This window comes from Sarcophilus harrisii, chromosome 3 (genome assembly GCF_902635505.1).
Source record: "Sarcophilus harrisii chromosome 3, mSarHar1.11, whole genome shotgun sequence".
Taxonomy (NCBI): domain Eukaryota; kingdom Metazoa; phylum Chordata; class Mammalia; order Dasyuromorphia; family Dasyuridae; genus Sarcophilus; species Sarcophilus harrisii.
Window position 1 is genome coordinate 53,862,171 of NC_045428.1, and position 26,724 is coordinate 53,888,894.

Sequence of the window (26,724 nt, forward strand, 5' to 3'; positions counted from 1 at the left end):
CATGCTAGATTAACATCACTGATTATTCTTACAGGGTTACTAAATTGGTACTAAAATGGTTTACCTAGATTTTTAGCAAAACCTTTGATAAAAATCTCTTATTTTTTGTGGGATTAAGATGGAAGGACTTTAAAATAATAATATAAGGATTCAGAACTAATTGAATAGCCAAATTAAGAGAAATAGTCATCCCTAGGATAACTTTTCTGTTGATCAAATGGTTTGATGGTAGGTCTTCATTGGAGTGTTCAAGGGATTGTACTTGGGTTGATGCTATTGAATGTTTTAAATAATGATGTGAATAAAGGTATAGATGGCTTGCCTTTCAAGTTTATAGATGACACAAAATAAGACTCACACTGGATGACTCGGGATCAAATGATCTTGACAGCCTATACCATATTGGGCTAAATCTAACAAAATTTAAGAAGGATAAATAAGGTCTTTCAATTGTGTTTTTTAAATTAATTTCATATATGCAAGATTACAGATAGGGCTAGATAATAATTGACCTAAGAAAAAGTTGTGTAATGTTTTGTACATTGTAAGTTCAGTCAACAATATATTAGGAATTTAAAAAACAAAAAACAACCAACCCAAAAAAAAAAAAAAAAAAGTTAAAGCAATTTAAAGCTTCACTGACTTAGCTCCCAAGAATGGGGAAACATCAGTCCTGCTCAGAACATATCTGGAGTTATGTGTCCAGATCCAGGAACCAGTTTGGGAAAGACTGACAAATTGAACAGTGTCCAAAGAAGACTTACCAGTTTGTGATAGATTTTTGAGTCTATACCACTACTTGAAGGAATGTAGGGTTTTTTCTTCACGAGAAATCTTGGGTAGACCATAACAATACTTAAATATTTGGAAGACTGATTTGGCCTATTCCAATGGAAGCATTGTAAAAGCGATAAGCAAAAGTTTAAAATGTTAAAAATTAATTATCCAAAAGTGGAATGGACTGACTCATAAGATAGTAATGCTCTACCAAGTGAGTCTTCAAGCAGACTTAATAAATTTGTTGTAATGAGAATTCTTTTTCAGGTTATGATTAGATGTCTGCTGAGATCCTTACCAATTCCAAAATTTTATGATGTGATTTACTACGAATTTTGATAAATAATATCTATGAATCTTGGTTTCCTAAAGAGTTCATTTAAAATAAGGGTAACACATACAGAGAGGATCATCAGATGGCACACATAGATGCAAAACTGAGGGTTGTTGAGTAAGTGTCCCTTAAACTGATAGCTTTAAATGGAGTTAATTCTGGAATATTTCAAGCTCTAAGACTTGCAGCAATAGACAGCCACAATGCCTCTATTCCTGCTCCAAAACCCCACGAGAATCCTGTGTATCCTTGAAATCATTCCCAAATTTAGGGTAGACATTTTTGTCTTGTGGCTTAAAAAGGATTGCTGCATAATTAACCTATACTTAGCTGATTTGTATCAGGTAGGAGGAAATTTCATGTAGCAACCAAGTAACCCATTTAGATCCCTCCCTCATTGATATCATGTACCAAAGAGATGTCAAACATCCTATCTGTTGACGTGAAACAGATTAAAATGGAATTGGGAAATATGTAACAAAACAAATAAAAATACAACATAAATAAACATGACATTTTATTGTAAACTAGGTCAGTGCAGCCCACAGGGATCCTCTCTGTACAGATTAGTGACCCTCTTCTGAATCTGACATCACTGTTGAGCTTTGTGCAGGCCCCCTGCAAAGCACTGGAAGAATTAAACTATCAAACAAGACAGACTCTATGGTTCTTGCCCCAGGTTTTTATTCCCCACTAGGTTCTTCACTTCCAATCTCTGCCTCTTTCACTTCCTGAAGGGCCCAGAGGAAACTCCAACCAAGCCTTCTCACTGTACAGATAAGGAAACTGAGGAGAAGCAAGGAGGAGAAGTGATTTCTTCTAAAAGCACAGTTCTAGGACATAATAGCAGAACTGGGGTGGAAAGACAAGCCTTGTGCCTGCAGGCCGGTATGATTACTCCTACTATTTATGCTGCTTTTGACTGGATCATGCTTCTAATGCAAAACCAAGCAGGCAGTGGCTATTTGCCCTCTCATCCTTCTGTATCTCTGCAGTCTTTGCCCACAGCATTTTTCTAACCTCTCAAATGCAAACAGGATCAAAGATCAATACAAGAAAAACACTCGTTTCTTCTTAGCATCCAAAATACACATTTTCCTTGCTTAACCTTTTAAAATTCCACCTCAAATGTCACTGCAAAGGCAGTACTTGTTTGCCTTGTCGTTGGATGCCAAGCTTCCATTTTGAACTCAAGCTCTTCCTTATGTATACGGTCTTTTTTTTTCCCCAGATACACTTCCTTTTGATTAGAACCAGATTCTCTCTCTCCTTTCTCTCTCTCTCTCACTGCCTTTGTTTATGTTACAATGTTCAAATAAGCATTTTATGAAGGGCCAACTATGTGCCTAATTCAAGGCATTGGGAACATAAGGACAAAGCAAGGGCTAGAAAAACCAAGAGGAAGCACAGCTCCAGGGCTCAGAGAATACCCTTTTTGGAGGGTTGGAGTCCTGATAAGATTTCAATTATCAAACAGGAAATGGAAAAGTATTCAAGGTGAGCCAAGTAGGGGGCCCAGGGTTCAAATTCAACCTCAGGCTCACACCAGTTATCGATTATGTGATCTGTATGACCCTGGGCAGTACCTTTAAGCTATCTCATTTTCCTAAATCACAAAATAGGGGAAATAATAGCACCTAGCTCTCAGGATAGTTGTGAGATAAAATTAGATAATAGTTGTAAACATTAGTTAATCTAGACATTAAAGAATTATTTAAATACAATTATCAAAAGTGGAGGCAATTGAGTAAAAAGGTCGCTCTGAAGAACAGTAGGACAGCCAGCTTACCCAGAGGGACAGTGCCTATAGGGAGATTAGGCAGGAAAATGAATGATAAGATTACAAGGGCCTGGATTTTTACCTTTTAGGCAACAGGAAGATTTTTAAGATTTCTTCATAAAAGGGTGAAGTGATTTTTAAGTCATTTTTTAAAAAAATTGCCGTCTTAGAAAAACTAATGCAACAATGCCATGCAAGAGGGACTGAGAGGAGAATAGGAATAGAAAGGGTAGATCCAGGTAGTAGAGTTGAGGCAGAGAGTTCATGGAGACAAAAAGAAAAAAACAAAAAACACTAGACCATATGAAAGGTGAATTGACAGAACTTTAAGTAATTCATTACATGAGAAAACTGCAATTCCTATCCTGCCCCATAATTAATAAGAGGTGGTCAAAGGAAAAGAGCATGGTATTATAATGGGGAAAGGACTAAGGCTCTGAGATTTAGACAAGTCACTGTATGCTGGGCCTCAGAGCCTTGCATGAAATGATGGACCTCTCTGATCTCATTCAGCTCTAAATTTATAATAACTCAAAGCTGAAGGGAAACTTTGAGACAGGAAACAAATTCTGTAAAACCAGCCATTCCCACCACCTAAAGGAGTGAAGTCATAAATTTCAAAAATATAAGTCCTCAGATGAAGCAAAAAATTCCCAGGGGGAGGGGAAGAACCCTGTCAAATTATAATTAAGATAACTGATCATGACAGTGTGAAAATAAAAAAAGGCAGAGGTAAGCCACTCTACCATATTATGCAGAGACATTATTAATAAATTAATTTATTTGAAATTGTTTCCCATTTACATTAGATGACACATAACTTAAAACAGCAGTGTCTTGTTAGAGGAAAACATTGCAAAATAGTTAACTGACAATACACTTTTAGCAAAATTCGACACATTTACAAACCCATTTTTTTAAAAAAGTAAACCTTGAAGTTGAATCTGAAACCTGACAACAGAATAGGGAAATTGAGGAAGGCTTTTTGCTAATAACTGGTTTGTGATATGTGAGTGCATGTACACACATTTCTAGAGTCCTATACTTCTCAGAATTTAGCATGTTTTGGAGATCATAAAAGTCAAAAGGGAATCAGCAGAAAACTACAACTAACTTAGTAAATGTTTTTTTTGGCACAAAGTGTCCCAGAAACACTTCACATCCCTTGACACATACCCTACCCACCTTTCTCTCCTCTCCTCCATGTCTTATACTCAATTTAAAAGCATATTTTAGAAGTATGTGCTTCACAAAGTATGTGCACACAGATCAGTGGCTAATGTGCCGTAATTTGAACCAGGGCTTGCCCAGGATAGGCAACAGGTTTAAAAGTCTTTTTACTTTCCAAAAGCAAAAAATGTAGCTCTTCAGATACCATTAGTCCTGAACTAATGTGCTTGAAATGGCATGGCTTCAAAAATGATGAACGTGTAGGATCAAAAAGACAACCAACAACATGAGTAACATAATATGCCATGGAAAAATACATATCACAACAATCTTTTTTCCATATAGTAAACACTATTAATTCTATTAGCCAGGTTTTTCAACAACTGAGTATTATCAATATTTCCTCTTTCCCTTTCAATAAATGTATATAACCCTAAAATGTTTCTCTTACCTATCAAAATTAGTGCTAAGAAATTATACATGAACAACATAAGTTTTAACAAATCATTCAATTCCATTTTTGGAATGAATTTCAAATGTCCCCAGAGAAATTCTTCCCCAAAGCTTTAGAGGTAACAATGTTTACCCACGGTTCAGCTGAGCTCATGTTCTGGCAAGTCCAGCAGAGTTAAAAGGCTTCAACTAAGAACTAATGAGAAACTGTACCTGTAACCCAGGTTCACTGCAGAGAGCCTAATGGTTACTAATCCCTTCCTTTATGATGATGAATTTTTCAACCATGGTAAATCATAAAGTCATGGATTAAGGCAATAAAAATAACAACACATCGAAAAAGGGAGGACCTACAATGATGAAAGAACAGAACCTTGAAATAGAAGCAATTACTAGATGATAACAAATTACTTACGACTAAGGTATTAAGATATTGCAACATATTTCAAACATACAAACAACTGTTAAAACAGAAAGGAAAAATTGGTCTCTCTTATTTTTTACTGAAGGCAGAACCAAAAACTTTTTGCATTGGTGCTATAGAGGTTTACACAATGATATAGGAATGTAGCTGAGAGAAGAAATAGAATCTTGACTCTTAAGTTAGTTTCTATTTCTTTTAAAGCTTTACTTTCTCCAAACACCAGTCATGATCCTGAGCTTTCTCACTACAAGCTGTTGTTTATTGACTTCTCACAGAAATTAATGTAATTTTGGGTAATGGTAAAATATAATTTTATATAAGAACAAAGCTTCCAAAATAGCATTCCATTAAAAAATAATCATTAATCTAAAATTTGTAGCCAATATTTCAAAATAGTCCACAAGAGATTGCATAAAATAAAAAAAAAATAAAAAAAAAACACTTGATGAGTAAAAATTTTAGTCTTTAAAATCTTTTTAGTAACAGTTTTGGTTCTTCAGGATATAAGCTAGGCTATTTGAAAACCAATATACAAATTTTTGAAACCAAAGGTATTTGCTAGGACCTTTTCCCTAAATGGGAAAAGAGATTAAGTTGTTCTTTCAACATGCAATCATCTGATATATAAACTGATATAGATGGACCAGATGAGCACATAACACAGTACTACACTCAATTTTGTGAAAAGATAAAATACATTGCTTTAAAAGGAAAGTTAGGAAATATCCCTGCGTACAAGCCAGCTTGCATAGTAAAACAGTCATAATAAACCAGACATCAATCAAGATAGGCAGATACTGGTTGAACATATGTATTTTAAAATCCTAACAAGAAGATACATTTATGTAGTACCTTTAGGGAAGAACTTGTTTCACCTAAATAATTTTTCTAAGGTATTTATTGACCCATTTTAAATGACAAATTTAAATTTCAAAACTATTTTTAGGAGAAATAATTTTAAAATGTATTAAATGTATTATCTTGCCCTGATGTTCAACACTTTATTGAATTCTCTGAAAACACAGAGCCATCCTTATCAGCAATGGCAGCGATATTTCTGAGGGGAAGGACTGGGGAAAAGAGGGTCTGGAATGCCATGCTTTCTTAGTTCTTGAATATGATTTTTGGACTTTTTTACTCACACTTCACCATGAAAATCACTGTAACTGCTGTCAATGTGACTATGCAAATAGTGACCCTTTACCTATACCAAAGATTCCTAACATAGAGTCTATGATTCTGGATGTTTTATTTTAATCTTTCAATTTAATTAGTTTCTTTTATATTCCTATATATTTTATATTACATATTTTAAAATGTTATTTTAAAGAAGACTTAAGCTTTTTCAGATGGGCAAAGAGATTTATGATACAAAAAAAAAAGTTAAGAAACCCTGCTCTCTAAATACTCAACTTTGCAACTTCTAATCTGTTGTGACTAGGAAGTAAGAGAACCACATATAGAACTGCTGCATATAAAATAAGGAGTAAATGTTCTTTCTGTTGACCTGAGTTCTCCTTCTATGAGTTAAATAAGTGCATGAAATTTAGTACATGGACATTATGATAACAATAGTGGTGCTAAGAGGTATAATTGTTTATTCCAAGGTTCTCAGCTAATGTACAAGATAACTAAAATGTTATAAGTGACTTCCAGATGAGTGAGGCATTACTATATATTATCTAATAAGTATTCATTTGAATGTTAATATTAAGTAATCAATAAACATTATCATCACTGGCTTTCCTTTAACAAGGTATTCTGCATACTGGTCAGCTGTTGAACATTCTGTATTTCTTGCTCCAGATACTGAACATAAAAAAATTTTCCTTCTGACAATACTTATCTAATTTGCTTAAATGAAAGTGTAATTATTTCAAACAGATGATGTATATTTCAAATACATTCAAAAAAAATTCTTTAAAAAAAAAAATATTGAAATAGGCCCTATTCTTCCTTCTTATATTTCATGATTAAATACTAATAAGGTTTGGATAACTACATATACATGCAATTTTTAAAACAAATTGCTAACATATAATCAAGAAACCAGAATTAAGGTGATTTTGACCAGCTGCATATAAATGCTTTACCACTGACATTCCTCAATATAACTGTTATAATAGTTTTGTTTTTTAAATAAATTTTCCACATGGCTTTCCTATAATCGGTATAAATTTTTATCATAAAGGTTAGCCACGAGAAATCTTTTAAAAACTTAATTCAAGATGTTCCCATTTACCTATTCATATTTAAGGCCACTTTGGTAAAGGCATTGCAGCAAGAACACAGAAACAATAGCATATTTTCTAATATTTATTTTTTTTCACCTGCAAACTGTAGCAAAACATGATCAGCTTTATTATGCAGACAGGTATCCCTCTACATTTTAAAGAACTTAGGCATGTATAAATAGAAGAGCTCTTTCGGAAAGGAAAAAAAAACCTGAAGAATGAACAAAACCTTCCAATCTTGACTTCAAAACTTCCAGTAGCAATGGATAAAATGATTTAGTTCATTCATTCCAAGAGATATGACAGCACCTTAAAGTGGCTGATCTATTTCTCCAGTAACATTTCTCACATAACAATGTGTTAAAGTTACAAATACTGATATGCACAAATAGCTAATTTCTAAGAAAAAAATATGTACAGTACTGCAGCATAATGAACGTGGTATCTGCAATAACTTATTAGCCAATTTTACTATACATGATACCGCTACCTTTTCTGCCAATTCACATATTAAAAGATGTTGCCAGAGCCCTCTGTTTTGCACATTTTACCTGGTGTTTAATACACAATGCAGGTTTTTAAAAGACTTCTCTTGTGTTTAAAGCTACATCAGTGAAACGAGACAACAGTGCAAGAGGCGGAGAGATGTTAGGTGACCACAATAAAAGTCCGTTCCAGTAAAGTGTCTCTAAGGCTATAAGAAAGGGTTGGTTGATGAACTTCCTGTAGGAAACTGTCCTGTTGGTGCACCAGCCTAAAAATGAACAGAAGGCAAAAATCAACACAAATAAAATATTATACATTAAAGTGCTATAATGACAGCTTCAGTAGAATAGGAGAGGGAAGCCTTTTTTTCTCTAAAGTGTAGCCTGTCCTGTTTCAGAAGAGAATGGAGCAAGATGACTTCAGTATGAGCAGCTTGGTCATGGCTATAAGTTCTATTTGCTGGCTTACCAACTGAAAATTACAATCCTTCAGAAACATGCAAGTGAAGTTAAATCCATAAGTACTAATGTGTTCAGTTATGTAAAACTACAAGTTAAGCAGTTAAACTCACTTACCATAAAAGGATTACTAGATACTCCAGCAGCTGCCACTTGACCAAAAGGGGTCACCACTGGTTTGCTTTGTCCAAATGCTGCAAAGCCTGCACCTTGTTAAACACAGACCCATCAAATTATAATCCATACATATATGAAAAGATGCTTCTATGCTTACGTCATCTTTAATCAACTATATAGAAATTCCAATGTTAGCAGTAGAGTTAAAGATTTTAGTAAACTAAACCCTGAGATTCTTCTTCAAATTTCAGGTGTAAAACTTCCTCTCATGTCTTAAAAACAACTCTCAAACTCGAGATCTCCCCAGCTTGTCTCAACCACCAAAATACCTTTGATAACCAACCTTCAGAAAATTCTTTCAAACAAAGAGCATGCACATGCAGCAGAGATCCAAGTACAAAAAGTGAGACATTCTCTGCTCTCTAGTTTATATTCTACCAGATCACCTTACAATTTACTTCTATTGTCAGAGAAAAATTCTAATTTATTATGCTGTCAAATTATGTTTTCAATGCAAGCAAAATAGTATAATTAAATTTTAATTTACAGGTGATAACACATAGATGCTGATACACTCTGGTTTTTAACTACAGTGGTTTCACCTTATTATTTTCCCTTATGCTATGATCCAGCCAAACCAGATTTCTCTCTGTCCTTCACACTCCGTGTAATACCTGTCCCCTGGTCTCTGTGGCGACTGTCCCCCAGGTCTGGAGTACATTCTCACCACACTTGTGCTTCAGAGACACCTTCTGTTCTTTTACAAGCAGTTCAAGCACCACTTCTACATGAAGTTCTTTCTAATTACTAGTTCCCTTCCCTGCCTACTACCTTATCAAATGAAAAAATATTTGTAAGCACTAGTACAGTGCCTGATTCATAGGGGTGCCACAATCTCTTCCCTTTTTTTCATTTTGTATCTCTACTGCATCTACATATATACTTGAATATATAAGCATATATATATACGTATATATGTATATATGTAGTGTGTGTTTTTTCCTAAGAGGATGAAAGTTATTTGAGAATAGGGATTATTTAATTTATTGCTTTGCATCCTAAACTTCTAATAAATTGCTTACCATATGGCAAATACTCTTCATAAATAACCCAGTAAAGAAAAGCACCCATAAAATGAAATCACAAATTCTTTTAAGTATAAAATCTCTCAATCTCTCCCTCTTCCTCTCCATCTCTTTTACTTTCTCTCTCAAAGTGATTTCTTTAAAAAAAAAAAAAAAAAATCTAGTTATCCATCCGAGTCATTTTACCATTGGGTTGCTGAGAGAAAGCTGTTTGTTGAGGAAAAGCTGCTTGGGCTGGGAAAGCAGGTTGCTGGAAACTGCCACTAAAGCTAGTCGGAAGACTGTAGGAGGCAGGCGTTCCAAATCCTGTAGGCATACTCATGGACGCTGTCCCAAATGTTGCCGCTTGTAGAGGGAAAATAATTGCCATTAGACATCCAAAGAAATACTATGTTGGAAAAAAAGGAGTCTTATTCTTTCTACCAATAGTCAGCATATCTCAGCAAAAATGCACTTAACCAGAAATGTATTGACATGAACTTAAATAAAACATGCAGTATTTTTTTTTTAAATGAATTTGGAGCTTAGTGTTTTGAACAGTTCTTAACAATCTATATCCTTTCATTCCCAAAACATATTTTCCTGGAGAAAATTAACAGAGTAATCACTAGAAACAACCTTAACAAAAAGACATTCTTGAAACTTAATATATGTATACATTTATATTCTGACAAATAAGTTCATAAAGCTCAAGTCAAAACACATCTCAAAACAACATGCAATTCATGTTTAATAGTGTGAAAAAAAACATCATGTTGCTAATAAGCTAATTAATGAAGTAGCAGGAAAAAAAAATTTATATGCTTTATTGTTGTTGAACAATCCAGGGAGAACCTTCTCATTCCATGTGTACTGGAAAAAAAATATCTGAATAGAATTAAAAACTAGTGACAACACTTTAAATTCAGAAAAACAGTATTCACACAATGAATTCTACTGAAACTGTATTAATAAAAAGCCAATTTCTTTTTACTCAGACTCTTTATCAACTGGACCATTCAATTTAAAGCATAGTAATGATAATAATATACAATATACGCTGTATTTCTCAGAGCACCTGAAAGCATTTTGTAGATTTTGCCAAAATCAAGATTTTACATAATTTGCCCTAATTTATTTTAGAACGTAACATTTTTCCCCATCACATCTCTTTACAAATTATTTAAAAAGGGGGAACAGGATGAAATCATTTTAGAAGCATCTGAATTTAAAAGGAAAAGGAATGGGATAAAAAGGGCTTTTTAAGAAATGATTCATTGACATAACTCTGACAAATACTTTTTGAGAAAGCACTGCAAACCAAAAGTCAAGACAGACAAATGAAATTCACTGGGATAATAGAGTGCAATGGTTTGCTACATCCAAAAGGTGTCACTCAAGCTACTACAACAGAAACTTCAAGAAGACACTAAAGAAGCCATAGGTACAGACTAATGTGACCATGGAAGTAAGCAATAATGCTTCAAATAATGTTTTTTTTTTTAAATCACACTTTATTATGTCATAATTTGAACCTATGCTAAACATCCATGCCCACTCCATTTAAAACATGGAACCTACTCAAATTTCCACATGCAGAGAACCAAAAACCAGCAAAAAGCTTTAACAAGCAAGGAAACACTGAGCCACATGTAGCCTATGTCATCAGCGGGGGCCACCTACCAAAATGAGCATGAGGAAAGACGTGAGAATGCACTGTTCCTGACAGGCCTTAGGGAGAGCCATAAAGAGACCAGACAGTGTCAAAAATTTTAAATTTATGTATGGATAGTCATTTATCAAATCACATTACTTCTATTTTATAAAAAGGCTAATTGTGAATAGATACCTTTTTAAAAAGATGAAAATACTTCATTGCTACAAAGAAAAAAAAGGCTTTCTGCTAACTTGATGATAAATATAAGCAGGGTAGGAAAAAAAAATCCAGAAAGCCAGTGTTATTTTTCAGTTATAAGCCCAAACCGCAGAAATATAATTAGTAGTTTCAATAAGGAGTTAATTAGATGTGATAAATACCATTCTAATAAGAAAACAACTACTAGTTACAGCTTAATGTTTACACAGGACAATTTATTCCTATCATTGAAATTATGTACCCTGAGGAGTTGGAGGGGAAGGAGGAAGAGAACAGTTATGTTATACATGTTAAATAAGCCACACACAAAAATGTCTGTCACATTCCCAAAACACTCCGCCTGAAACTCTGTGACTGCTTAAAAAAAAAAAAAATCACATTCTTCATACAAGTAATGCAGTTAAATATGGATTCCATGAAAACAAAGAAGTAAAATGATCTGCAGTCCAAGTATTAATTTGTATTTGTAATTTTACAATTGTATGTACTTATCACCTCTTTTAGAAAATACTCTACAAGGAGGGTATAGCTAGGTGGCACAGTGGATAGAGCACCAGCCCTAAAGTCAGTTTGAGCTGAGTTCAAATCTGGTCTCAGACATTTACTTAACACTACCCAGCTGTGCAAATAACTTAAACCACCCCTCCCCCCAAAAAAAGAAATACTCTACAGCACTAAAGACTACTACTACTATGTGAATAACTGAAATTATTACTTTAACCATGAGGATTTCAACTTTTTTTTTTAAGTAGGCAGCAAAATCTGTAAAATGTTTTATAATTTGACCTTTCTTTTCCTTCATCTCCAATAGCCAAATTTTTCTTTCCATATAATTTTTTATGCTTGGGTATTGGTATATATGCATCTGTACTGTATAGTTATATTTAAATAAGAAACCTAATTTTCTCCTCTGCCCAACTTTTGGATTCTTCCACTATATCTCTACCTGGCACCTTCTCCTCTCTCATCCCTTTCCCTCTGATTTTCAATTTCTTTTTCTTCTAGTAAACTCATCATAAACTCAAGCCTTGATCCACTTTCTCTTTTTGTTTCGTATACGCAGCTTAGAACAGTTCCTGGCACATAGCAAGCACTTAAACATTTATTGACAATATATGTCTCTATATATAATATATATGTTTATATATTATATACATATATGATTATTGACAAACACATACCACTATCTTAATATGTTAAATTTGACTAAATTAATTGAAAATAAAAGATGAACCTTAATTAAGAAATATAACTGCACATGTTGATATGAAAAATAAAACGGATACAGTTGAAAAAGTAATGGAATGTAGTGGTAAGTTTCAGAGGACCAGATTTATGCTTTATGACACTTAATGAGATACTATTAAATTGGTATCAATAATGGTCAGCTGGCCAGACTATAACTGAAGTAAATATCACAGTATTTTTTTCTGATGACATTTTATATGAGTAAAATAACAAAACTACTCACACCAAAGAAATTTTGAAGGAAAAAAAAAACAGTATAAAGTCAAAACTTCAGCTTATGATATATTAACTACTCAACATTCCTAATAAATTAAATCTTCTCAAACACAAACACAAAGGTTTGCTAGTAAAGAGAGGGTTAATCAAGTGAATATTTTAAATCTATTAAAATTTAACATTAGAATCTTGTTTGGTTGATATTTCAACATTAGCATTAAGAATTTAATGACATATTTAACATGTATTGGTCTACCTGCCATCTAGGGGAGAGAGGATGGGGGGAAGAGGGGAAAAATTGGAACAAAAGGTTTTGCAATTGTCAATGCTGAAAAATTACCCATGCATATGTCTTGTAAATAAAAAGCTATAATAAAAAAAAATTAAAAAAGAATTTAATGACAGAGAAACACAAAAATGAAACACAGGAGAAACAGCAGACACTCTTCATCCCATATGACCTGTGCAGGCAGCGCTCGAGATGCTGCAATGGCTTTGGTGAACAGCTAAGATGACACAAATGAGAAAGTACCATATGTAGTACAAACTAAAAAGGCTCAAAGGGAAAAAGAGTGGGAGGTTTTTTTAAGACAAAAAGTGCATCATACATTAACATTTTTCAGTTAAGCATTCTCAAATTAACATCTTAAAAGTGGTCTAAATTATGCATTATTATGAATTATTAACATTATCATGTTAAATGATTTCCTTATAAAATCCATAATAAAGAGTTTAAATATATTTCAAAAGGTAATTTGAAAAACAAATCAATTTGTGCTCCATTAGTTTTCTAAGAAGAGTAAATTTCCTTGGTACCTCTTTTTAAAAGCACCTCGGGTCCAAAGTAAGGAAGACCCGAGTTAAAAACTCAACTCAAACGCTTACTTTATAACCTGAACTAGTCACTTAACATGTCTGTCTCTGCTTCCTCATCTGTAAAATGGGGGTTAAAAACAACAACTATCTCTTACCTAAAAATAATATTCCCAAGTGCTTTGCAAACCTTACAATGCTGTATAAGTACAAGCTACTAACATCTCCCCAAAGAGCATCAACAAATACATAAGGATAGCATTTCTCTTACCTGTTGCTCCTCTGGTATTGGTCTGGAAAGGGTTTGTAGATGATGCCACAGAAGGACCAGGAGCAGCAACAAATGGATTTGTGGAAGGTGTAGCTAAAAAGAGAAAAATGATATCCAAAAAAATAATCATTCCTTTTCCACTAAAATATTTTATATACTTACTATATAATCTACAGTTTTGTACAGAGAAAATTATACCTTGGCTCATTAAATAAATATGTTTGATTACATACAAGAGTCTCTAAGAAACATTTTTAAATACATTCTTCTACACATTTATTTGTGTAGTATGTCAGAAATGGGAAAATGTGTAAGAAACATCAACCTAATACTATATGTTACCTCCAAATGGAGCAGGCACACTTGAAGAAGGAGGCTGTGTCTGTGTAGCAGCACCCACTGGTACTGTTCCAAAAACATTGCTGAAAATAAATATTTAAAAAAGTCAAAATTGCCCAGTTTAAAAAAAAAAAAAAAGTTTCAAAAATCTGTAAGATCTTAATTATGAAGGGTGATAGTCAAGGAAATCAATTCTATTATACTTAACACAGCTCATGTTAATAGAAGAAATGAACCTATAAATAATGCTAGAACTTAAGTCACTGATATGAACTCTCCCTCCCATCTTAGCCTTTTTTTAAAAACTCAAGAGAATCCAAGTAAACTGATTTTACTTTCACCTCTTTCTCAATGCAAGAAATGAGAATAAAAAAAAAAAAAAAAAAAAAAAGACAAAGACAAAGACAACTTGGGATAATAAGAAAAAAAAAAATACCTCCTCTTCTCCATAATGGCTTACCTACAGAAAAATCTCAAGTTGAATACTGCAATTTATTCTTCAGATTATTACTGATAACTCCTTAAGTTACCTTGTATTTACTTATCTGTATCCCATGAATTCTCTAAGGATATTTTCATTTTTTCTTGCATTCCAGTATTTAGCAGTACCATGTACATACTAGATACATGATATTGGACAAAGTAAAAGGGAAAATTGTCATTTTGGTGTTGCTTCAATTCTCTAATCAATGAAATGAGTAAACTGGATGGGATGATCCTTCTCTCTCAAATTATAAGATTTTTATTGCTAAAATATCAGAATTTGTGCTAGGTGTAACTTACTACCTACTATCAGGACAATATTAGCAATATCAATGATTAAACTGATACACAAGTCCTTGAAGTCAAGAACCCAAACCCCTTCCTCCCTCTACTATACTGGATACCTCCCAGACTGAGAACTGGAAAATTCGTTCTCCAACAACTTCAGGTCCTTATACCTTTGTTATTCTAGATTTAAGTGTGTGGTTAAATGAAAAAGTAAGAAAGGTAAAATATCTTCAATTCCATGGCTCATTGTTATTCTCCCAGTTACTGTCCTCTACTTTTCTTTTTTGCCTTTTCATATGTAGTCTCACTTGCATGAACTACCTCTTAATTGATTCACTAATAAATACTTTAAAATCTTTTGCTCCTTCTGACTGACCTCTGCCCCTTCTAGTGCTCAAATCCCCATTGCTTCAATATGGCTTCTTTCCTACATTAGGGATATTAAACATTGGCTAGATAAAGTCTCAAAGTTGAGCCAATTTCAAACACTACAAATTCATGATATATTAAGTTCAATGGGTCTTTACTATTGTCTGACAAGTGTTAATTTTACCCATTTATTAATGCTTTACTTTGTTCCCAACAATGACTATATTGAACTTTCCCCTACTCCTTTTAATCTTCATATCCTACACACATTTATCAAATAACCCAGGCCAACAAAGACTAATTTCAAGGAACTCAATAAGGACAAATTGTTTATATTTTATGTGTAGAAATGTAAACCATATTCTAAGACTGTCATTAGTTACTGGACAGCCCAAAAGAAAGATTGGATTCTGAGTATGATGTGATCCTAAAAAGAAAAAGTATATAAGAAAAGGTAAAAATATCAATTGTGCTATACAAATAAGGTGTGAGAGCAAGAATTGTCACAGAGGAATTAGGGGAGGAAGTTCTGAAATCCTACTCACATCAGGGATGGGTTAAATAGGTAACAATACACACATATATACGTAGAAGGGTATAGCATCCTCCAAAATCTATAAAGAAATAAAAGGGAAAGTAAATAGGCTAAGGCAGGGTAAAGAACAGTGTGTAGATTAATAGGAATGGGATAAAGTATATAGATTAATGGGAATGGGATTAGGGGAAGAGGGAATTTTAAGTAATAGCAAGACAGGCTAGCAGGTAGAAGTAAAGTAGAAGAGTCAGCAGAGTTAGAAAACAAGAAATACACAAACACAATAACAATAAGCAAGAGCAGAATTTTTTTTTTAAGTAGATATAGTAATCACTGATCTCAAAGTAGTAGTTTTAAAAGATTCAATCAAAACAGAGAAATCTATATGACAATCATATTAATAGTGTGTGTGTGTGTGTGTGTGTGTGTGTGTGTGTGTGTGAACCTGTGCTTAACTTTAGCCTGCTTAAAGGTAGTAACAGGAAAAAAGCATAAAGCACAGAACAAAGGAAAACCTATGAGGAAAGCAAATTAAAAAAAAAAAAAAAAAACACTTTCTTGAAATGGAAATTTAAGGCTACTAATTTTCAAATACTTTCATATTCTCCTGTGGATATGACGGCTTTTTTTTCTGTCTTTGTTTTTCCTATTTGTTATTTAAGTTTTAAACAGACAAAAACATTAGAAAGATATAAAGAGGCCAATAAGCTCACCTCCTCCATTCCGCAAACCTCAGCAGCAGCAGCATTCTCTTTCTACTCACTCCAACCAATATTATCCATTTATCTTGCCTCCTCTCCAGCATGTTACTTCATCACTCATCTCTTTTCTCCTGCATCTTAAATTTCTTACTAATCATTAGGTCCTTTCAATCAGGTAATACATTTCTCTTCAGTCTCCAAAATATCCTTACCTTTGACTCTTTATTCCTATATTTTTTGAAAACGTTGCCCATACCTAAAAGCTTCCATTTCTTCGCTGTCCACACATACCCTTCTCTTCAACATCTTGCATATGGATTTCTGACAGCAAGACTCCTTATTCAAATTGTTCTCTTAAAAGCCACTAATGAATGACTGTCATTGCTGAATGTAAAAATCTGTTTTCATCCGAATAACCCCTCAATCTCTCTAACCACCCTGGCCCTAGTTCCCTACCCTTTTCCCAGCTCTGCCATGTTATTCCTCTTCTGTCCCTGTGCTCCCTCGTTTGGCAAATTTATTTGCCCTCACAGTTTCAATGAGGCAAAAGGTTCTAATGTATAGAGTTAAAAATACAACTTTAAAACAGAAAAAGTACCTGCTAACATTACTGGTAGAAGTATATGCATTGCTAGAGGTTGCTGTTGAGCTGAAAACACTGTCTAATTCTGCTAGAGCTGCGTACTTGTCTGATGATATACTTGACTGACTTGGCGTTGAAACAGCAGCACCTGTTGAAGCTTTAACTACTGTGCCGAAGCCACTTCCTTGGTCACCACCTAAAATTTTAAAAATTTCTTTTAAAAATTTTGATTAAAAAGCTAGCTGCAATTATTATATCAAAGAAACTTTTTTTCATGCATCAATAAATAATATTTAAAAACTGTTTTTGCATATATTTTTTGAAGAAAAAAATTACTGAATGAACAAAATAATGGGAATCAGTTAAACATAAATGCTACAGAAAAATGAAACTACTATTATACTGTATGACCTTAACGATAAAGCAGGCATGGTATGTCAGTATACACTTCAGCTTGGAAAATTTGGAATTATGCAATTAAAACTAAGAAATGTAAAAGCAATTCTATAAAACAGCATGTCATTGACATATTTATATATTAACTTCAGAAATTCTCTTCTAAGGCTGATTCTTGTAAGAAACCATACAATTTGTTGTCTTTATTCCCGTGTGTACACACACACACACACACACACACACACGTATATACTATATGCATACCTATGATGTATATACACAAAAACACCTCATTGGGTGGGTGAATTCCTAAAACATTAAGTATAAAGCAAAGTTTTGTTAATTATGTATTTTGTTATTGACTTCCATTTTGTAATGGAAAAAGAAATGCATTTGGAACTAGAAGCTTTGTCCAACTCTGTCATTTAGTACCTATAATCACTTAATGGTCTTTAGACTTCGTTTTCCTCAACTGGGGAATGAAGGAAATATTGGAATAGATGCTCCATTTCATCTCCTAATCTACAATGCTTGAGATACATTCCCATTAGAAAATTTCTGTCCATGAGACTAACTGAAGTTGAGTAATAATGCAGAATTCTTTTAAAATTATTTAAAACAAAAGCAACAACAACAACAACAAAAAACATTATGAATGTTAAGGTTTGATCAGTTCACTAAATGCAATTATCACATCAGAAACTGCTTTCTTCTTGAGATGAAACTGTAAAAGAAACAACACTACAGGTTTTCTATTTAAATCTTTAGAAACAAAACAGATTGGAAGCATTTTTGGTCAGAATTTCATGGAATTGCTTAATCCCCGATGGCATTGTCTTTTAAAGTCCCAGGTTTATAAGCAAATGGCTTATAATTAACTTTTTCTTCAGCCAAGAGATTTTGACTAAGGTTAATAACATTTAAAGAAGGCTTAATTGTTGATATCTGTTTGAAAAGGCCTGACCAAAGGGCTCTCAAGTAGTTACACAGCAGCTGTTGCTTATTTCTTCAGGATCAATACTAAATAAGGATAACTTTGCAAATTACTTGAAGAGAATAGAATTCCAGTACATGGAGAAATGACTGTATAAGATTTTTAAGTAGCTTCCAGAATACCATCCGAGTAAAGAATAGGTACTATAAAATGTCATCTCTTCATAATTCTGTTTAATTATAAGTTTTCCTTTAAATTAAGATTTTAAAATATATATAATGGATATTTTAGCCAATTTTCAGTTTTCATAATATAAAACATTATATTACAAATGTTTTTAAATGTGCTAAAAAAAAAAAAAAACCCGAAGATTAGAAAGTTTAACATTGCTAGTAAATCATAAATAAGTTTAGATATGAATTAGACAGATTTAGAGACATAATTAAAATATTCTTCAGACTAATGTATTGGTGGTAAAATCTGTCTGAGAACATCATCTCTTGAGTTTTTGAAAAGTAAAAACTAGATGCTAATGTCTTCCATCAATTATGCCACTGCCATCCACTACTTAAATATGATCAGATCTACTTTCTGACATGGGAATTTGGAAGCATGATTTATTTGCACTTTAGTACAAGAGACTGTATACAGCTTGTACTTTAATGACATTCATTTGATTGCTTCAATTCTATTCATGGTTACTATAGTGCCTCTGACAAAGCCATGAAAACAATTAAAAGAACATCAATATGAACACTGTTTAGCTAAAGTCTCAAGCCCTGGGCTTCCCCAATTATGACTCTCTGAGTGTTTGTTCCCCCCTCCCCCCATTCAGTTAAATGTGTGTAAAAATAACATCTTAGACACTGTAGTTGTGAAAAATGACTAATGGTACTAAATGAATTGTGTTTAATTCCCATAGAAGTCTTAATTAGGTATTAAAATTTAAAATGTCTTCCTTCTTGTTTGAAATGAGATAGTACTTTTCAAAATTATCTCAATATTCTTAGCAAGGTAAACTTTGCTTTTTCAAAACAAAGAAAGGTATTATTCTCAAATTTAATGAATGTATTTGCATTTACAACACACAAGAACTTGGGGAAATTTTCTTTAGCCTTAGTACCTTGCCCAGTACTGAAGATATTGTCTAAATTAGCAAGTGCCGCATATTTGTCAGTTGTCTGAAGATTAGCTTTTTTCGTTACAGCTTTATTGATGGCTGTTGCAGTTTGATGACTCTGGGAAGAATTGAAGGCTCCAAAATCAGCACTGGAGGATTTAGGGAAGTTATCAAAATGGGCAAAATTAGCATTTACTGATCCCACACTTCCACCTGTAATGAAATAAAAATACTTATATTTTATATAGTCTAACCTCAATAGTCTTAGATATGACAATACAATTGCTTTATTTGAATGTAAACCTATATCCTTAAAGTTAAGTTTCCTAAGTAGAAATGATTTTCAGCCTTAAGATGACTTTTATATTTTATTTTTCAGGGTGTTTATAAAATGAAAGGTACATACTTCTACTCTAGCTTTTCATTTTCCTAGTTACCAAAATTAATGTGTTACCTAAGCAGTTACCTTATTCATGAAAGACCTTTCTATATACTAATTGTGCTAAACATACATTATTTTTTAGTTGTCAAATAAAATATTTGGAAAAGAGATAAAATATGCTATTTAAAAGTTAGTTTTCTGTGAATTTCATGGAGGCACGGCTCAAACAAATACTTAGTCTATTAAACAAAAAATGAAAAATTATTTGGTTTAGTAGTTCAGAGTCCCTAGATTTGTACTACTGTTGAATTTCATGTAATTATTCTAATGTATACAACATACTGAGGAAAAAAATATGCTCACAGGGGAGAGCTCCTTCTATACACACACACACACACACACACACACACACAAACACTCTTTATATCTATGTATTTGTATGTAATTTGTATATAACTATCATTTATGCATATATAGCACACACAAGTATGTGTGTATATTCATATATGTACATACATTATAGATGTACAAATACAGGCATACAAGCACACACATGTGAACACACATACACACACGGCAGCATGTCACAATGCAAAGAAAGCTGGCCTCAATAAGTTCAAGCTCTACCTCTATAACATACTAGTTGTGGACCTTAAATAAATCAGGGGTCCAAAAAAAATAAATAAATAAAAATTATTTTTAAAATAATATCAAACACTTTCATTTCTAATATGAAAATATCATTAACTATAGCTCACATAAATGCTCTCTGAGAGAACCTCAATGATTTTTAATATTATAAAGGGGTCCTGAAACCAAAAAGTTTGAGAACGTCTGCCCTTGACAATATCGCTTCCCATTAAAAAAAAATGACACACACACACACACACACACACACACACATATATCATATATGCACTGAGAAGAGTTTTCATAATAGATCCATAGAAATTCAAAGCAAACCCTTAATAAATGTCTAATTTAATGGACTGTCAAAGGTCTGGGTATTTGACAGTACATTTCTAAGTCTTATATACTCCATTCATCCTTAGATTGTAAATCATTCTGACACAGTTTAGTTGATTCAGTAACAATATCCAGTTAACTTAAAAACAAGAAAGCAAAATATTTGGGTTACCAAGCCAATGTTTCTAAAAAGGGAGGAAAGAAATTTTCTTTCAGGAAAAAAATTATTAAAACATTATCAACAAATTAGAAATTCTGAAACAAATTACTGACAGTTGTGGCTTGATGATGGTTTGGGGATATTTTAAAAATATTATTTGCTGTAGTCATTTTTCTTTCTGAAAAAGAAGATAGACTCTATGAGAAGATTATATGAGAATTAATCACAGCACACAGGGAGGCAAATAGGGAAAGCAGCTACATCAGAAATAGAAAATTCCGTTTTATAATAAGACCAGTGAATGGACCAATGAATCCCAGAAACAGGAGTTAGTGGGAACTTTAGCAATTTAAATTGTTGTCTATCAATTTAGATGAAGCAGTCTGCTAGGTGGAGAACAGCAAAGCTATGACAATAAGCAGCATGGAGTCTTAGAGACACAGAGGCTTAGACTATGTGGTTCCAGAACTATATGATCTTTAGAGAGAGTCCAAATACCAGTCAACAACAATGGAGTTGAATAGTTAACTTTGCCCAAAAAGGAGCAGAAGCAATCACCATGTGCTTAATAAATTATGCTTCAATGAGTCAACCAAAGCAGAAATTCCAGAATCCAATGGAAAGAAAAGGGAGGAGGCAAAGGAAAAGAAGAAAATGGGAGACAAGGGAAATGGTGAAAAGCACTAACAGAAAGATAAGCAGGAAAGGGGGGGAAAGGAAGAGACAAAGTAAAAAAAGAGAATGGGAGGAGAGAAACAGAAAAGGAAAGAGTAGAGAGGAAGGAAAAAAAAAAAGGAGTGGAAAGGAAAGGGAGGAAAAAAAAACAGAGGAAAAACAAAGAAAACAAAGGGGCAAAGAAAAATTATTGGTTTCTTTCCAAAGCCATGGAGATTTCTAATAAAAGCAACAATTGCAAAGGTAATAACAGAAATAGTAAAACTCAAGGAAGACAAATCTTAAAAGGAAAGTTCAGGAAAGGTTTCTTCTTATCTAGGGAGCCTAAAGTATATACAGAATTCCCATAGGTTTAAGACCAGATAATCTAGATTGAATAAAGTCCACAAGGGGAAAATGGGAGGAAGGAGAAATGACTGGGGGGAGAGGGAGAAAGTGAATCAGTAGGAACGAATTGGAGGCAGCAAGAAGCTAAAGAAGCCTGTAGAAACAATGGGGTTTCCATAACCATAGATAGGGAGATAACAGGCCAACTTTAGATGAAGACATCTAAAGACAGAAAACTAGAGAAACCTGGGACAACTGCCTTCAAGGACAATATCTGGAATAAAGGAAATCATAAGAGAGAAAGAGAAATAAGAGTAAGATCTGATTTCTTGGCTCTTGGCCCACAGAATCAAGACACATAACTTGATAACCTTTGTCTTTCAAATTATTTTAGTCAGTCTTTTGTTTTTTTCTGAGGCAAATAGATAGAAAACTGGCCTGAAGGTTTCATGTGCCAACACTTATGTTAATGGCTGTATGACCACTGAAAATGTCAATCTCCAGATAATTCTCTTAAGCTGCAGAAAGGTGTTTATTTGCTTTAGCAGGGCATTCTCCTTCAGAGCTCCCTACACCAATGCAATCATAGATCTTATGTTTCTCTAGACTGTTTAGTATAAAAAATTTTTAAATCCAGGCTGCTAGAGAAAAAGAGGTACAAGGAAAGTTCTCTCTTCTGGCAAATCTGGAGCAGAAAAGATAGCAGGACATTATAAGTAAACTGCAGCAAGAGCATGTTTAGGCAAGAAATTAAAGGGAGCATCAGTTGAAATAAGACGGCACCCATCAAGTCTTCATTTAGTCCTTACATTTTAAGACCTGATGTCTAGCTCCTGCCAGCTATGAAATTTTTAAGTCTCAGACAATCCAATCTCTGGTACCTACTCTTTTATAAGGCACTTAAAACTTCTATGGGCCTCAATTTTCTCATCTATAAGATCAACAGGGGTTGGACTTGGCCTTTGATTAACTTGTCAGCTCTAAATCCATAACCCCAAATAAATTTACTTCCTGAACGTTTCCTCCAGCAATGAAATAATAAAGATAATGTTTATACTACATAACTATTTATCTCAAAGGGCTGATTTATAAAACACTATACTACTCCTACCAAAATAAATTTTATCTGGTTCTCAAAAAACATCTTATTGTTTCCCCAACTGAATTTAGCAATATAGGAATGAGCTGAATAAAATTTAGAATGTGAAATTTTTAAAAGATGAACTGGGCAACGAATTGAAAAGTAAAAATAAATGAAATATTCAAGAAATATAGCACAAAACACAAGCTAGACTTCCTACATGATGTTAGGACTTACTGTGGAAAGCCTGGAGAGGAAAAGCTGAAGTAAATTCCCCATAACTGCAGCTGGATGAAAGCATTCTAAATGCTGGATGGCCAGAAATAATTTGGAGTGAATTTATAAAGGAAGGGAAGGAGAATGGAAAAAATAAAATTAAAAGAAAATGTTTTAACATAATGCACAAAGTTGAAAGGAAAGCAACAAGCCAAAGATTTAGGCAAATAGCAATTGTTAAATGAATTTTTAAAAATAAGAATTTGAGAACTGAATTAAGACTTTAAACACCATAGTTCCTACACACAAAGTCTTTTACAAACTAAGAAGTCAATGAAAATCTTTTGTTTTCTAAGATTTTGGAGCTTAATAATTAAATTTGTCATGGTGTCAAAAAGAAATCATTTAATTTTCTTACAGACATGAGATTAACCAAATCAATAAACAATAAAACACAATTCCAAAAACCCTTTTATATGAAAGCTTTAATAGGTCAGAATAAACTTTTCAAAGCCTTAATGTGTAGGAAAGAAAAGGGGAGACAATGTGATGGATTATGATTTATAAAAGCCCAGAAAAAAAAAACAAAAACACTATTCATTTTAGGTTTCCCCAGAGCTACATAAGGAGGATTGTGTTAGGTAATTACGTAAAATGAACTTAAGAATAATTTTTAAAAATATTTACATCTAGAAAGATTTTTTTATTTGAAACAAAAACACAAATAGTTAAGCATAATGCTATATAGCTCTACCTGTAGGTTGGGGCTGAAAAGGAGAGTGACTTGCTGTGGGGAAACCTCCAAAATTACTCGAACCACTAGACTGTCCAAATGCATCAAAGTTTGCAAAATCTGCATTTGCAGAATTCTGAGCTGTAAATGGCAAGGAACAAGACATGTTAATGAATATGGAAAAAAGAAAACAAAAGGAAACAGATGACAAATGAATATTTGGGAAAACCTTTGTGTGAACCACAATTTAAATTACATTATAAAATTAATTACTAAGCTACAGCATCAACTAATTCTAAACTGTTCAACTCAGTTTTTACTAAAACCAATTTATGCAACTTTGCCCCAAGAAATTCTAACAACAAATTTCTTGTGATGTTAAACCTCCTATTCACTTAGTGAATAAGAGACATATATGCTTTGTACAAATTGATATGGCAAATTATATGAAACTCTGAGGTTATATATGATCAAAAGTAATGGCAAAGCAAACATGAAGATACAATACTTGCTGTGTTAGCATAATGATACAGTATTAATTAACTTAGTGGATTCATTGCATAAAGTATTTTTGTCTTATTTTTATTTAAAAAAACAACAACAAAAAGTATGAAGAAATTAAAGTAACAAAACAGCAAGATAGCCACACTTCAGTGATAGTCATCCCAATTATATAAATTGTGATTGCTTTCAACTTCAGACAATTATTAGACTAAAGGATATTAATATTTAAAAATTAAAGAGAAATTTTAAAGCATCTATTAAAATTTTTTTAAAAATTAAGCAATCTTCCTCCAATGAAAGCATGTAAGAGAGAACAAGAAGTAATCATAGCGTAGAGCAGATGCAGGTGTCCTATATTGATGCAGAAGAGGATACTAAGAGAAATCCCATTCTTAAATGTGCTCTTTATTTAATTAAAAAAAAAAAAAAAAAAAGCAGTTTCTTGGAGGAAGAATGCTTGGTGTTGAGGAGGGGAGGAAGAACTTTTTTAACCTACATCTGGCTTTTTTTTCTTCTTAGGCCTTATCTCTCCTTTCTACCTCTGGAATTACAATGGGAAAGAGTCACAATACTTTGCTTATATTTTTAAAGTCTTTCACTTTATTCCTTACCATAAATCATTTGATACTAGATATACTGGCCTACTTGCAATTTATGCAATATGACATGCTATATTCTGTCTAGCCTCTGCACTGACTAGCTCCAAATTATGGAATGTTTTGACATCACTGAGTTTCCTAGCTTTCTTCTAAACTCGGTTGAAATCTCATCTTATAAAGGTTGCTAGGTCTCCCGAGTTGCTGATGCCTTCCTATCAGATTACCTTTCAATTACTCTGCATTTATCTTACAAGTCATCTATAGATAGCCTCTCAATAAAATATACAACCTTTGTCTCTTTTTATCTTCCACACTTAATACAATACCTTGCACTTTCAAAACCAGACTCTATTCAATTTCCCCCTTCCATCCCTTTGCACAACACAATCCATTCTTAATGGCATTTCTGAGAATTGGTACCTTCCTTTCAGTGCATCTTCCTACGCAAAAATGTTTTTTCCAATTCCTCCCAATTGTCAGTGTCCTCTCACCTCAACTTCTTTTATTTTTGCATCTCTACACAGATGTGTTCTTTTGGTCCTGAAGTCTAACTTTTTAAAACTCCCTGAGAGGAGGGACAAACTTACTTTTCTATTTGTATCTACAGTCACAATATAGCACAGTACTGGCATATATGTAAGTGTTTAATAAATGCTTCCAACCTCCTTCCATCCTTCAATGCTTCCTTGCTTTTATTCATATTTTATCTGCCAATAGAACATACGTTCCTTGAGGGGAGAAAATGCTCCAACTGTAGAATTTAGACAAGAACATTCATGGTAAAAAGAATAGGAGGCAGTTCTTTCAGAACATAGAAATAAAAAATAATAATGATAAATAAAACTAGCACTTATCTTTCATTTATTAGTGTAACTTGATAAGGATCATTACAAACCTCCAATATAGTTTCCTATGAAAATGAATAAGGAGAATGTAATTTAGTTCTCAATTTAAAGCTGGAACTATATTCTCAATAAAGATTAAACTGCTCAAAATAAAATACAAAGTTTGGAGTGATAAAAGATTCTTTACCTCTTTTTTTGTTTATCACTGACACCTGTGGCAGTCTTAAGAAACTTCCTTTTTACAACCATATCTTTAAATTTATACAATAAAATACAGAGGATTACAAAGGAAACAATTTAACAGTGATCACAATACTTTTAAAAAATAAGATAATGGACCCAAATTAAGAATCCCTGGATTCAGTGTTCTTTCAAGCCATATCCAATTATGAAATTCTTTGCATATAAACTATAGACTATATAAACTATAGACCATGGTCAACTTCCTTTCTGACTACAATTGGAAAGAGCAGAGAAAGACCAATGGTTGAATGCTGCCTCTTGACCATTTCCCAGCTATTATGACTTTGGCAAAAATCACTCAATATGAGTCTCAGTTTTCTTATCTATAGATGGAGGATAAAGGGTTAGTTATACTACTGAATTCACAAGACTGTTAGGAGGAAAGAGTCCAAAGAACTAAACAATATGTTGTTGGTGGAGTCATGAACTGTTTTCTTCTTAATAATCAACAGTCAAATCGTACTATTAAAAAATAGTCTGCTATAAGCTTAGCTGCAGAAAGAAGTCAAGAAAAGTCACATCTC

General features: G+C 33.1%; 1 protein-coding gene across 13 annotated transcripts in view; it reads right to left on the reverse strand.

The window, feature by feature from the left end:
• Nucleotides 1-491: 491 nt before the first annotated feature.
• The window catches only part of AGFG1 (ArfGAP with FG repeats 1), a 91,079-nt gene continuing 64,846 nt past the window's right edge, over nt 492-26,724 (reverse strand). For 2 of the 13 annotated variants that reach the window (XM_031957908.1, XM_031957900.1), the window contains 11 exons: nt 26,008-26,022; nt 24,031-24,150; nt 23,298-23,369; nt 19,473-19,682; nt 17,035-17,215; nt 14,064-14,143; nt 13,722-13,814; nt 10,981-11,028; nt 9,505-9,663; nt 8,234-8,325; nt 492-7,926 (listed from right to left, as the gene is read on the reverse strand). In XM_031957908.1, coding sequence (XP_031813768.1) covers nt 7,867-7,926; nt 8,234-8,325; nt 9,505-9,663; nt 10,981-11,028; nt 13,722-13,814; nt 14,064-14,143; nt 17,035-17,215; nt 19,473-19,682; nt 23,298-23,369; nt 24,031-24,150; nt 26,008-26,022 — 1,130 coding nt within the window. In that variant the 3' untranslated portion in view covers nt 492-7,866. The remainder of the gene's footprint in view (nt 7,927-8,233; nt 8,326-9,504; nt 9,664-10,980; nt 11,029-13,721; nt 13,815-14,063; nt 14,144-17,034; nt 17,216-19,472; nt 19,683-23,297; nt 23,370-24,030; nt 24,151-26,007; nt 26,023-26,724) is intronic. The other 11 variants (XM_031957901.1, XM_031957903.1, XM_031957906.1 and 8 more) reach the window with 11 other exon arrangements.